We start from the raw sequence: 15,132 nt of genomic DNA on the forward strand, positions 1-15,132 counted from the left end.
TTTGACTGGCAGTGTATAGGCAACTTTAATTTTTCTCTAATTTCTAGATTTTAATTGGCTTAGAAATCAGATAACTGCTGGACAATAACCAATAATAATGATTTTTTTATATACTACAAACACTTTTTTATCACATAATAAGGCAGAATAGTTTCTATACTGTAATAAATGTTATGACAATTAGCACTGCATTGTTCATATACTTTATTTATTTCCTGGAGCTGAAGTGACAAACACAAATAAACCATATATTGTCGCAATCGTATGTTTAATGTCTTCATGTTTCCAAACGTTTCTGTTTTTCTGTGAAAACAACTGTTTTCGTACAGCGATAGCTGGATGCTTTTGTCCATATTAGGAATTTCCTCGTACGACTTTCTGCGCGAGAGCGCCCTCTGGCTTCAAGTATGAATGAAACATACACTGCAAGGAGTGTTTAGCGCTCCTCAATGTTCATCTCGCCTTATTCTGTGTCCTAATAAAACATCAGATCATGCACAGATTATCCTGTCTCTTTTAATTTAAATTTATATTTAATCACACCGGCTCTTGAAAACCTCGAACACACTTGCCCGCAAAAGTGCAGGGGACGAATTTACGTGATATTAAAAGTGGGGGGGACACGTCCCCCGCGTAATCTATGCCTCTGGTGTAAAATTAATTAAGTACATGTACTTACTATATGGTTAGGATTAGGGTTTGGCTTAGGGTTACTTGCATGTAATTATGCATAATTAATTATTATAATCGTATATTATAAACAAAGACACCTTAAAATAAAGTGTTACCAAAATTAAATAGATGTACTTATACTCAATTCTAAAGCCTTTTTGACTTTTAAAATATGTAGAAAAAGTAATGTTCAGACTTACAGAACAAAATTTTTATCAACATTGATTCCACTTCGAAATACATTAGGAGGTGATGTTTATTCAACATTGATGTAATCAATTTTCCCATGCAGGGAGAAATGACATCTCTTTTAGACCACAAAAGTCATTCATGTCTTTAAAGTGATATTTGTATATTGTTACGGTGCATACTTTCTCATACAAAGACTTGCTTTCGCTTTCTGTAGGGGACAACAGCGGATGGGCGGATATCTTTGACCGCACTATTAAAAAGGCAGAGCCACAGGACCTTCCTAATGACTGCTGTATGTGTCCCGGTCTTGATCCAGTTTCCTTTGGAAAAGATTAGCATGAGTGATGTTATCTTGAGGCTCGTAAAAAAAAAAAAACATGTTCAAAATGCTGCTGCAACTTCCATGTCAGGGCCAGACTTAGATTTTTTGCTTCTCTAAAGCCCTAAACACATTACACGATTTTCGGCTGTCCCAGACAAAAGATTGACATCATGAAACAATCGTGGCGATTTCTTTGATCGTGACTCCTAATCGGTGCACTTATGTCGTACAGTGAGAGAGGTTCAAAGATGGCCGTTGTCAAGGTCTTGCGACCAAAGAAAGCCTACGATACAGAATGATCATCGCACAGTGTGTTTGCTGGTACGATCCACGTTTACTGACCAACCAATAAAAATGTGTCATGAAATCAACGCGACATGGCGCTAAAACATAAAACTGCTTACCTCTAGCTCTTATCCCTTCCTCTTTCGCCGCTTCCACTTTTTTTCAGCACATAAAAAAATACAGCTGCTAAAGTGTGATTTATCATGCTCTTTTTGTTTACCACTAGCGCATGCTCATGACGTTTTTTCTTCTGTAGTAACATGCGTCGTAGCGTACGAGTGAATAGGTGTCATCATCGTACAGTCTACACACACGTCGTAGCCAAGTTTAAGATCTATGTCGCACAGTGTGACATGCAGTGATTTTATAGGATTGCTAAAATCATGCAGTGTGTTTTGGGCTGAAGAGTTTATTTGATACATTTATAGCCTTAGGCTTTAGTAGTCTACAGGATGCTTTTGAAGTCAGAAATCCTATTGGCTGCTTTTTACTGTAATGTGTTGTAAATCTGCATGAGTTTTACGATTCTGTAGAAGCACATGGAAATTTATTAGCTTTCAAAGTCCCTTGGCCTTGAAATTGTTGTACTTACTGGGAGCTTAAAACTGACTTGATAATTTACATTTATTCATTTAGCAGATGCTTTTATCCAAAGCAGCTTACAAATGAGGAATATTAATATTATGAATATTAATTAGGTGACGCTTGCTCTGTAATTGTCCTGTAAACTGTTATAAAAATAAAAATAAAATGAAACATTATTTAAAATATTACATTATTATTATTTTATTAAAGAACATGAGTACTGTCACTCATACTGTGTAACTAGATCATAATTATATTTACATATCATATAATATTTATACATTCCTGATGAGGGGATTCTTTTCATTTTGACTCCTACACGAAAAATTGAATTTAATGGAAACAATAGTTGAATTGATACTAATGTCTGTATCTTCAATATTTAAATATGTTTAGTTAAAAATGGTAGTATTTAAAAGAGATTGAAGGGACAGGAAAAGAAAAAAAAACTTTTTTCAGTGCAGGACTAATTTGAGCAATGAAAAAATGCAGTAATGCAAATCATCTAATATAATTGTTGGATCAACCTTATTAATCATGTATATAATAGAAATGCTGCATTGACAATATATGTGTTCCTGCCAGAAATGAACAATAGGAGGCAAACCAAAGAAACAACAATGCAATAAATCTTTTTTATTTAGTTAGTTTTTTTTAGCTTTGTGTACTAGATGTAATAATAATGTATTGCTATAATAATTGAATAATTGTATGTGTTTTTATTGATCTTGTACAGTTGTGCAGCAGTACCCGGAGAGCTGTGATTGCATTAAGACCGAGGTGGAATGTGTTGACGTGAACCTGCATGTTGTACCTGTCCTCTCCTCCAATGTGACTTGGTTGTAAGTACATCGAGCTGGGATCCATCTGCAGAGCTTTACTCCTCTGCTCCCACGAGAGGTTATTAATCTGTAGGAGTTCAAATCTGACATCAGTGAGACATAGTGCTTCATCACTGAGCCATAAAGCTTAACGAGATAAAGAGCTTCTTTGCGCTGAACATTTACCAGACATAAGAAGAATTAGGCACACTGCTTGAAAGGTTGGATTTTATTTTGTTTGTTGGTTTTGGTTATGTTTAGATTGTTCGGCATGGGGTATATTTGTGCTTATGATACTTTTGATTTGTTTTGATCTGGACTTTGAAGATCATTTGAGATAAACAGGGCAGAACGTGTATCTATTGATAATTTATGAGTTTTGGAATAAGGATTCTGGAGATTATCTTTTGGATTCTGGGGATGTTTTTGGGAAAAAAAAGGAATGTTAGATAATTCATATCAGTGGTTTCTAATTTGTATCCAGGAAAACCACATTGTTTCAGCCTTGTGGTATGAAAAGACTCCTTAAAGAGATCATTCACCCGAAAAAAGGCAATTCTGTTCATCATTTACTCTTGAATGACGCTCATATTCTTCAAAAACTGTGTGATTTTTCTTTTTTTTCTTGAACACCAAAGGAGATATTTAAAATGGCCAGGTTTTTCTTTCTTTTCTATATAGTACTGAAGGTTGAAGCGATCTCACAAAATCAAAGTAGTCCATGAATCTGAGTCTGGAATGAGTTTTGAAAGATCGAAGTGGAGAGGAGGATTTTCACTAACTAACGACTTACATATTGGTCTGTTCCTTATGCAAATATATTATATGGCTTTTGCTAATGGAATGGAATATAAAAATAATTGTTTTGTACAACATTATTAGTCAAGTAAAAGATTACAGGATTTTCCTTTCTCGGATGAACTACACCTGTAATGTTGTGTTGTTTGTAATTCGATGCTTTATAATTTACAGGTCTCTGAAGAACAATAGGATCAGGAATTTGGATGATTACATCTTCTCCAAATACACACAACTGCAGAGGCTGTGAGTATCTCTTAATTAAGTGTAAAAGTGCACCATCATAATCAGAATCAGCCATGAATGACAAAGACAAGTCAGATAATCGGTTCATATTATACAGAAAGGCTTCAGTGTTTACTGGAATCTGTAGTTAGAAGGGAAAAGAAAAGAAACAAGAGCATTCCTATTGAATTAACATCATCGAGGCCTATACTATAAATTTAAGACTGTTGGGCCATTCTATTTGCTTAAAGTCTTCAGCCAAAGTTTTTTGAGTGATTCGACAGTTTTCCACTTGCTGTGTGTCGCAAGTTCCTGCTGATGTCTAAATTTATGGAGGCTGTGAAATTTCCAATATCTAATGAACCAAAATATCTCAGCTCTGAGAACTTTAGGTTACGTCTTGAAACCCTGGTTGTCTGAGGGAGACGAGTGCAATATCTCACCCATTTTCTGGCCACCATGCAACCTTTTGTAATAAGACTTTTAGGCCACTGGACAGTACAGCCTCCTGTCTACACAATCTACTGCTCAGAGCTTCATTCATAATTCAGTTTGTTCAGATTTGATCTTATGAACAACATTTTATACTGGTGAGGTTTATGCTCTCTAAAAATAAGTTTTACTTTCTCATTTTTCTCAAATATTTTTAATGGAAAGCAAGACAAAACTGAAGAAAACTTTTTAAAATCAGTTAAAAAATGAGAGCTTCACAGACTTTCTATTTCATAATGTTTGATTAGTTTTGTTTTATGTCTGTACAGTTAATAATTTTCTCATTCAGATTGTTTTTTTTTGCCACCTCAGATAACCTCAGATGTAAAAGTGTTCTCCATATGAAAAGGACAAACATTTAAAAATGTTGAAAAGGACAAACATTTAAAAAATTCCATGGGTCAGAGGTTGAACACCATTATTGTCAGACTCTGTTCCTAGTTTTGGTTGTGCTCCGTGTCCCAGTTTCTGTCTCCCGTTCATTGATTTCATTCCAGGTGTTCCCCGTTTGTTTTGATTGATCCCAGGTGTGTCTCGTCTTCCCATTAGCCTGTTCAGTGTATTTAAAGAGTGTTTTGTTCCCTGTTGGTTTGTCCGGATTTGTTGAATGTCCTCCTTGTTCTCGGTTTTCCTGTGGATTATTAAAGACTGTGTTATTCAAGTACTCCTCGTTTCCTCGTTCCTTGCTCCCTGAGTGAATTGTGACAGAAGACCCGACCGATACAGAAAGTGAGTGGCGCCTTTTCTCCCCGTCTTTTTTTCCTGTTTTTTTTTCAAGTGTTTTGTTTTCCCCGTTCGTTCCACGCGTTCCTCCACGTCCCCAAATGGAGGAACGAGCAATGTTTGTCACGTTGGCTCAGGCGAGCCTAGACCCCATCGTCTTCGCGAGGGCGTTCGTACCACTCGCCCTCGCCAACTCCCTCGAGGGGGAAACCCTCGCAACGATGTTCTGGATCGGGATGACATTCCATCATCCCACGGAGCTCCCAGACACCACCGACCTCGACTGGAAGGAGACAGTCATCCGATGTCTGGAGAGTCTCTGATCCCGATCCGGAACCTCTCAGCCGGCAGTTCCCGAGTCAAGTCAGCCGGCAGTTAAAATGGCAAGCCCACCGAATATTAATATGGCAAGCCCGCCAAGCGTTCATGTGGCAAGCCCTCCAAGCGTTCATGTGACCCCAGTGTCGATTTCAGCTCCAGTACCCGCTCCTCGTAAGCGCCTTCCAGAGCGCCCTCACGTGCCCGCTCCTCCCGAGCGCCCTCAAGTGTCGGCTCCAGCCCCAGAGCTCGCTCCCGTGTCGGCTCCAGCCCCAAGGGAGGGCTCCTGGTTCCCCGTATAGCCCACGGAGGGCTCCTATTTCCCAGTTCCGCCCAGGAAGGGCTCCAGATCCCGAGTTAAGCCCAGGGAGGGCTCCTGTATCCCCGTTAAGCCCAGGGAGGGCTCCTGTTTCCCCGTTAAGCCCAGTGTCGGTTTCAGCCCCAGTACCGGGGCCGCGGCCTCGGAGGCTGCTTCACCATGGCCTCCTAAACTACCCGAGTGAATTGTGACAATTATGCTTTCAGTTTAAATTTGAATTGATTCATGGGCATCCATATCTTGACTGTAAAGGCACTAACAAGTTTGCATAATTGATTCTCCTGCATACTTTTCAAATGAATGTCATTAGGTGAGTCAAGCTGATTTAATCCTACTGCTTGCTGTTGATTGGCTATAGCGATCATGCACCATTTCATCTTGTATTTGAGGTCTTTATGATTTAACTTGTACACCAAGAGAATTATGCATTTATTATACTCTGTAAGATCATATGCACAGCGTGAGATATGCACCAATTGATGTGGATGTTTTCAGGTACCTTGCCCTTTGTAATCATCCTATATCAAGTCTCTGTGGGGGTATATCAGAGCTCGAGTTGAAGCTGCTTCATCGAGCCCCTCATCAGTGGACAAGTTTAAACATAATTTCCTAGTGATTATATGGGCAAACGAACTCGTTAAATTATTTTTTAAAATCTTTATCAGGAAGAAGGACACATTTTCATTTCTTTGATAGAATCTTTTCTTTGATAGTGTTGTGATAGTGTAGTGTTGTGATGATCATGGGTGCAGATGGGATTTTTTTTCAACTGGGAGGGACCAAGCAGTCCAATTTTTTCAGTCCAGAAAAATCACCAGCTCTGTCATAGACAATAGTATACGATCACTATGGTTACAGGCACAATTGAGGCAGCTACCAGCTCCTCATAGGACCCCAGGGTCAGGAGTCATAGCACATACAGGTGCATCTCAATAAATTAGAATGTCGTGGAAAAGTTCATTTATTTCAGTAATTCAACTCAAATTGTGAAACTCGTGCATTAAATAAATTCAATGCACACAGACTGAAGTAGTTTAAGTAATGGTGACCGGTAGATTATTATTGTGCATCAGCCTGTGTCTGCCCCGACCCGATCCTGAAGCAGTGAGAGCTTCATCTGCCATCTGCCATCTTTTTATCTGCCATCTCTCTCTATCTATAGTCGATCTGCTAATATCTGTCCTGTGCGCTCAATTATTATAGGTGCACTAAGCGATTTTTGCCAAATGATGTTGATATTTGAAAGCACCAAAACAAACACGCCCATACCCCAACAGGACCTCGCCCCTATTTTGAAATCTCCGCCTCACACGTACTTACGCAAGCATGGCAACGACGATCGCGGAAACAAGTGAAGATGACACACAAGCATATTCAAACAAAAGACAACACAGATAAGTTGTGTGAAACAAAGCAAAGTCAACGTTACTCACCTATCAAAAAGAAACAGCACAACCTCGGCGTGCGATTCGAGCGCTTCCCGCTCCTTGAGTTTCTCTCCACTGCTGGAAAGCTGCCCCGATATTTACGCGGGTCCTACCTCTTGCCTGATCGTATCCCTTCTTTTTTAATGTTTTGTTTCTCTGATAGGCGATTTTCCACTTTTTTTTATCTGCCATCTCTCTCTATCTATAGTCGATCTGCTAATATCTGTCCAGTGCACTAAAATTGAGCGGCTCTCTTCTCTCTATCAGTACAAGACACGCCCCCTTACTGCTGATTGGGTACAAGTGTGTTTTGGGACTCGGTCAGACACTGCGTCAAAAGCGTTTTTCAAAAATCACAGTGCACGTTTAAGGAGTGGCGGGCCGGGCCGCCACCACTTAGGCTAATGTTAATAGCGGAAACCCTGATTAATCCTCTGTTTACCGATGTTGCCTTTAGTAGCGACAGTGAGGGGAGGCGGATCAGGTCACTATGAATCTGGGGGATCATGTTCCCCCCGTCCCTAGTGCCATCTGCGGGCCTGGTGATGATGAAATATTTGGTTTTGCCCCGTCTTGAAACACATAACTCCAAATGCACATTCAGACATGCATAACCTGTCATAAAGCTCAGTTTATTTTACACATCATATTTTTGAACAATGATGAGAAAAACTTGCAGCGACATGTGGTGATGAGGATAAATTCCCCCTAAAGCCACAGACTAATACATTTTTTAGAAGACTATAAAAGGGACAGTAAAGGGCTGTTGGGACCATCTGTGGAATGTTGAGCCAGTCTAAATGACAGATGTCCTCTTTGTTTAGCTTTTTACAGCAGTTTAGGCCTATTGATCTGAATATCTTTGATTTTCTGGCTTTTTATTTTTAATTTTTTGCCACTATTAATTAACAGGGATATATAGATCCCAGTTAAATGTAGTATTAACATCTCATTTTGAGTTTTGTGATCCAGTCACTATAACAACATTATGAAGTTGTCAGAAATGTGCAAACGCAAGAGAATTTTAGAGACATAGCGTCTCAAAACATTTGGATATTTTTGTCTATTAATGTTAGCATTAGCAGCAGGAGTAGTCCACACAAAAATTTAAGTTGGCTGAAAATATACTCAAGATAGAGAAACAGATTTGGAGAAAATTAGCATTATATCACTTGCAGTGAATGGGTGAAAACATCACAATCAGAATAATCCACAAGTAACAACCCCAGTCTATCAAATAACGTCTTGTGAAGTGAAAAGCTGGGCGTTTGTAATAAACAAATTCATCATTATGACATTTATAAGTTGCTTCTAGCTAAAATACGAGCCGTCTATCCATAATTTTGCTTTCTCCAGTGAAAAAATGTTGTAGTCTGAATCAGGAGAGAAATCTGCAGAATTTACAAATAACAACAAAAACAAAAATGACAAACAGTTCTAAACAAATGTGTTTGTGGACTTTGGTGTGTGAGGACAACAGGGGATGGATTTTTTCAATAGAGGAAGTGTTATTATGGATTATGGCCTTGTACTTTGTCCCTGTTAAAACTGTTTAAAGTTAAAACACCTTAATAATGCATGTGTTTCTTACAAACACACAGCTTTTACTTTTAGGATTATTGATGTCAAGAGCATGCTTTTGGTTTCATTTCAATTAAACTGCACATTAATTTTTAAGCTCTTCTGCACCCAAGAAAAAAAGTGACAGATGAGATTATAATAATCCTTCCAAATTCAAGTAATAAGATTTGGAAGAGAAGCCATTTACTGAGTTCTAATTTTGGAGGGTTTACTGCCCATTCAAACCTATTTAAATGCTTTGAATGTATAATACGTTCTATTTAAAATAGTAGTTCAATCCTCTCCAGTGAAGACTGAGCGTTTATGGAAAGTGACTCAGCTCCAAGTTCACTGCCTGCATCTTAAAAAGCTCTGGTCAGATCTAAATGAGATGATCAAGGATGCTAGAGCATCTTATTTTACGAAACTGATATCTGCCTGCAAAAGGAATCCTAAAATTGTAGCTTCCTGGCTTTAAAAATGTTGGACTCTTCAACTGATGATTCATAATGAGCTTTATTAAAGATCCGTCACCGTAGATTTGTAGTAATCACCGTTAAATGCCATAAGACATCACGAATCACCGTAAGAGCTTTGTATAAAGAAAACAAACACAAAACATAATATAAATAAACCTTGAAACAAACATACATCAAATACAAATACAACAACGATTTAACACACCTAACATCATACAAACAAATCACCATTACTACATTAAAAGAAATCCAAAACAATACAGATAGCAAAGTCAATATTTTACCTTATTCTCCATTTAAACCAGGAGCTAAATCCTTGAAGTTCTCTTTAACCGTAAACCTTTGAATGAATCGACCATGTGCGTCTTAGCTGCGCTCCTTACTAGAATGCTTTAAGCACACCGCAATATCCGCTTACATGGATGAATGTCAAAATAAAAGACTTTGTTACCACAAGACGTATAAACTAATAAAAACCCCAAAATCCAACAATTAAACATGATACACATTCAAAATGGACAACGTAATAAATCATTTAAAGAATATCAAAATATTTGAAAAATAAATAGTATAAAAGGAAATAACAACCAAATCCTTAACACTCCCAGCAAATTATGAGTGCAAATCTCACACCAAATGCATAAGCATGAATAATTTCCCTTTGTCCCCTTTTTTTTTCTTTTACATTTCCTTTTTTCTTTTTTTTTTTACATTTTGATTTTATATAACATTAAACCACATTACAAATTCAAAGACATGAGTTTAGAAATATTAAAATGATGCTAATAAGAAATATTATTGACCTTGCAATGCTTTGGAACTTATTTTTGAGCTTCTCAATGAGAGACTATTCAACGAAAATATTCAAATTATGCTCATTGACCTTGCAATGCTTTGGAACTTATTTTTGAGCTTCTCAATGAGAGACTATCCAATGAAAAAACACTAATGTCCCTCCAATAATAAAACAAGTTTTTGCACTGGTCTTTCAATTATGGACGGTTTATTAATGCGCTTGCCCTCTGTATTAAGCTTTGAGTCGCCTAGAATAATCTTGGCTCTTCTTACAAGTCCGTCGCCACTAAAAATAACTTCCTTTATCCTGCCAATCCTCCAGTCGTTTCTAGGCATCTCCTCTTCTTTGATGATAACAAGATCATCAATTTGAAGATTTCTCTTAGACACGTTCCACTTCTGTTGGCCAGCTATGTTCGCAAGATACTCTTTGCGCCAGCGACTCCAAAATTGTTCTGCTAAATACTGCACGTCTCCATCTTTTCCGTGCAAACACATCCTCCCTAACGAAGTTTCCTGGAGGAGGCAAAGCAGTAGTTGATTTTAACGTAAGCAGGTGATTTGGAGTAATTGGTGCTAGACTCTGAGGATCAGTCAGACAATCAGCAGTAAGTGGCCTATTATTTACAATGGCCATTGCCTTATACAAAAAAGCTCGTAGAGAGGAATCATCTAAACTTCATGGATGAAGTGCAAGAGTAGCATTTAATACAGATCTTATTGTTCTAATTTGACGTTCCCATACGCCACCAGCATGACTTGCATGTGGTGCATTCATGATGAAGTCGCACTGCTTCTCTGATAGGAAGGTTGTCACTCTCTCCACATCCATTTCCTTAAGTGCATCTTTCAACAAATGTTTTGCTCCCATAAAGTTGCTTCCTTGATCGGACCTTATCTGTTGCACTGTGCCCCTTATTGCAATAAAACAACGCAGAGCATTGATGAAAGAATCTGCTGTCATATCAGTCGAGTACACAGTCCTTATCCATGAAAGGGTCAAGAGAGTATAATGCACTGCGAGACAAGACACTTTTACCACCTTTTATCTCTCTTAGCTCATCTTTATATGAATTACCTTGCAGACATTTAATTATGTGAAGTTCTGCTTTTTGTCGTTCTGATACAGTGCTGAGATGATTCGATTTGACTTTGTTAGCTCTTCTCAAAAGACGAGCTACAGCTCTGATTGCCTTTGACCATGAAGAAAACTTTGAAATACCGTCTATCAAACTCAGATTTTTTGTGCACTCAGAATTCAAAGTACAAAATGTTTTTACCTCTGGATCTCCAAACAAAAGTTCAGGAACATGTTCTTTTGATACAGATATTTTGTCCCACAGGAACTTAGGGCCAGTAAACCAGTCTGAAACAAGCAACTCCTTCACTGTTAAACCTCTGGATGCATGATCGGCAGGGTTTTCCTCTGTTGGAACATACTGCCATTGCTGGGGAGTTGTACTGAGGTGTATTCTTTGTACTTGATTTGCAACAAATGTGTGGAATCTGCGTGCCTCGTTACTTACATACCCCAATACTACTTTGGAGTCTGTCCAAAATGTTTCCTTGATAACAGTATAGTCCAATTCTTTCTTAAGCATACTACTCACTTTGACAGAAACAACGGCAGCAGCTAACTAATCTGGGGATCGTTGTAACCTTGAGAGGTGCAACTCTTGATTTCGCCATCACCAGTGCACAGTGAATGTCTCCGTCCTTATTTTTGAGTCTCAAATATGAACACTGACCATATCCATGGACACTAGCATCAGAAACGTGATGCAATTCAACTTGAATAGCTCTTCCAAAACTAGATGGTGCATATGTTCGTGAGATATCTATTTTCTGCAGATCATTCAAGTCTTGTTTCCATTGCTCCCACCTTAGAATAAGTGCATCTGGCAGAGGATCGTCCCATCCACTGCCACGCTTACATACTTCCTGTAGTGTTCTCTTTCCATGCAACAGCACAGGTGCAATAAGTCCTAAAGGATCATAGACAGAAGCAACAGTAGACAATATGCCACGCCGAGTAGCAGGTTGATTTTTCAACTGAACCTTAAACTTGAAACAGTCAGGTTCTCTTTCCCACTGCATGCCTAGAGTTCTTTCTAGGTGTAACTCATCAAATGCAAGATCAACATTTTTCACATCAGAAATCTTTTCTGAAGTAGGAATGCTATCCAGCACTATTTTGCTATTTGACACGAATTTGTGGAGCCGTAGGCCACTTATAGCGCAGAGTTTCCGTGCCTCTTCTGCAACTTTAATGGCTTCTTCTGCATTCTCCACACTGATCACTCCATCATCTACATAGACATTTTTAATCACAAACTGTGACCCCAAGGGATACAATTCGCTGTTTTCAATTGCAAGATGCTTCAAGCCATAATTTGCACAGCCTGAGGATGAGGTTGCACCAAAGAGATGAACTTTCATACGAAACTCACTTGCAGGTTGGTTCAAATTTCCATCCTTCCACCAAAGGAAGCACAAAAAGTCTCTGTCAGACTCATCTACATGAAACTGATGATACATCTTCTCTATATCACACAAGCGCAATGGGATGTTGACGAAATCGAATTAAGATGCCATACAGACTATTTATTAGATCTTGTGCTCTCTTCTTCAGTGTCTTTAAACTCACTTTCAAGGACACGAATTACATAACCTGGTGTGATAGAAGGGAGCTCCTTAACCGTAATGCGATGACACAATCTACTGACTGCAGACATATCGGAATGTGATGAAGAACAACCTACTATACTCCATCCTAAGTCTGTCCGAATGGCATAGGGTTCCTCATCTCCTCCGACTATTACTTCTCGGGGAGCCATTGACCTTGAACAATTGTATCCTATTAAGAGAGCAACATCACAGTCCTGCAATGGAGGTATCTTGCCCACAAGGGCTGTAAGATGATTCCAGTTTTTAGCGTCTTCACGAGTAGGAATGTGGCTACGATTAACAGGTATGCAGTCTTTGGTGTAGGTAGGTGGCAGATCAATATAGTTACCGGACTTGTATGCTCTAACTTTCACTCTATAGGACAGTATACTTTCCAAGCATGGTGGTGAGCTTCAGTTGCACTGGAAACGTTGTTGTCTGTAAAGCATCACACACTCCTTTATCAATGAATGTGGTATCACTCTGTGAATCCAAAAGTGCATACACCAATCTCTCATAACCTGGATTCTGCTTTGTGGACACCCAGACAGGTACAATCATTGAAGTATACGTATTTCGCTCTTCTCCAGTTACACTCAAGGCCGTTGCATTTGTTGCATCATTAGGATCACTCTGAGACAGAGCTGTAGACGGTAAAATCTTAATCGTTTTCACAAAGTTCTCATCATGCAAACTAGTTGGATGTCTTCTCTTACAAACGTTGCAAGTGGGACGACAGCAACATTCCTTTGCGCTATGGCCAGGCTTTAAACATCCATAGCAAAGCCTCCTTTCCTGGACCGTCGCTCCTCCAGTGGTTTGCTGAGAAAACTAAAACAGCGGTCAAGTTGGTGGTTATCTTCCTGACAAAGCACACACAGAATTTTGTTCACAGATTTAATCACTTTTCGACTCTGTGTTCGATTGAGTAGTGAAAACTCTAACTCGGTTTCTCTTGGTCTCTTTCAGATTTGCCTTCTTAGTGACAGGTTCTGCAGCACAAAGAATGTGAAAGGAAGTAACAGGATTACAAGCAATCTCTGATTCAGTGGACACAAATACAGCAAATTCTTTAAAAGTGGGATACTCATGATTTTCAGAAAGAGATTGCGTGACTTGACTTTAAAATTTGGAGACCTTTGACATGTGGCATGGCACCCTGGCATGCATTTAAAAAGTCAGAGAAAGCCTGAAGACCAATGGCATCCTTTGAGTAAATCTTGGGCCAGCTTGCCAGCTTTTCTCTAAACGCCTTTCGCCTTTTGTACGGTTGACCATAACGATTGTTCAGTTTGCACCATGCATCTTGATAGGCTTCTTCATCTGTCATCTGTTCAGTTCCTTCTAAAGCTTTTCTAGCAGGACCACTCACATATTTCTTGAGATAAAACATCTTATCAGCAGAAGAGATGGTTTTCTTGTCAATAAGTGCCACAAAGGATTGTTTAAACTCAATAAAATGAATGGGGTCACCAGTAAAAACAGGAGGTTCTGGCACCGGCAGCTTGCTCACATGCCATCTTGATTTGGTGTCGTTTTGAAACATTTCTTGCTTTTTCATACTTGCTAGAGACAAATCTGAATCTGATCCATTTGATCCATTTGAATCTTTAGACAAATTAGTCTTTTCTTTCTCAGTTTCTTGATTGTAGATTTCAAGTTTAGCTTGAGCTGCTTTCAGATCTCTTTGCGCTTGAATTTGCTCTAATTCCTTTATCTCAACATCAAGAGCTCTTTTATGTTGTTCTTCTAGCCGTTTTATTTTTTCTCTTTGCTTTGATTCTTCTAGTAAAACATTATATGCAGCTTGCTTGGCTGCTACTTCTGCTGCAGCATCTACACGTTTGGCTTCTAAACTTGATATGACAGAGCGGTGGCTGGAGTTACTAGTTTTCTGACTAAATTGTGATACCGTTGAACCAAAGATTGAGCGGGCATACTGATGGTCTAATAAGGTACGAAGTCGCCTTTTCTCCCTTTTACCATCAAAGTCTCCATCTACACCCGTTATTCTTTCATTAACAATTTTAATGATGTCAGCTGTAACTGCTTCACACGCGTCCATTTTTCTCCTCATTTCAATAGTAGGTGATACATGCTGCCTAAATTCATCATAAGCACACAAAACCTTATGTTTAGCTGTCTCCAAAGTCTCGCCCAAAATAGCTAATTGAGTTTCTAATGCATCTGATTTAAGATGCTCACGTGCGCTACGGGCTTCTATTTTCCATTGATTATATAGAGACACAATCCTTTTCTCCTTCTTTTGTGACTCTTCTTGCTGATAGGCTAACATTTTTTCAGTAGGAACATGCTTACGTTTTGAATAGCGTACACTCTCACTTTGAGTTTCTGCATCATGGCTATTAATTTGCCTATCTGCCTCCTTTGCACTTGCATCTGATTTTGACATTTTCTCTTATATTTGCAAATCACCAAAATTAGAAACACT

At 38.8% G+C, this 15,132-nt stretch overlaps 1 protein-coding gene across 1 annotated transcript in view; it reads left to right on the forward strand.

The window, feature by feature from the left end:
* Positions 1 to 15,132, forward strand: part of LOC107686190 (relaxin receptor 2-like) — a 53,283-nt gene that overhangs the window by 7,988 nt on the left and 30,163 nt on the right. The window contains exons 3-5 of the mRNA XM_016483101.1: positions 1,079 to 1,156; positions 2,793 to 2,898; positions 3,850 to 3,921. Coding sequence (XP_016338587.1) covers positions 1,079 to 1,156; positions 2,793 to 2,898; positions 3,850 to 3,921 — 256 coding nt within the window. The remainder of the gene's footprint in view (positions 1 to 1,078; positions 1,157 to 2,792; positions 2,899 to 3,849; positions 3,922 to 15,132) is intronic.

This window comes from Sinocyclocheilus anshuiensis, unplaced genomic scaffold (assembly GCF_001515605.1).
Source record: "Sinocyclocheilus anshuiensis isolate Anshui unplaced genomic scaffold, SAMN03320099.WGS_v1.1 scaffold437, whole genome shotgun sequence".
Lineage (NCBI taxonomy): Eukaryota > Metazoa > Chordata > Actinopteri > Cypriniformes > Cyprinidae > Sinocyclocheilus > Sinocyclocheilus anshuiensis.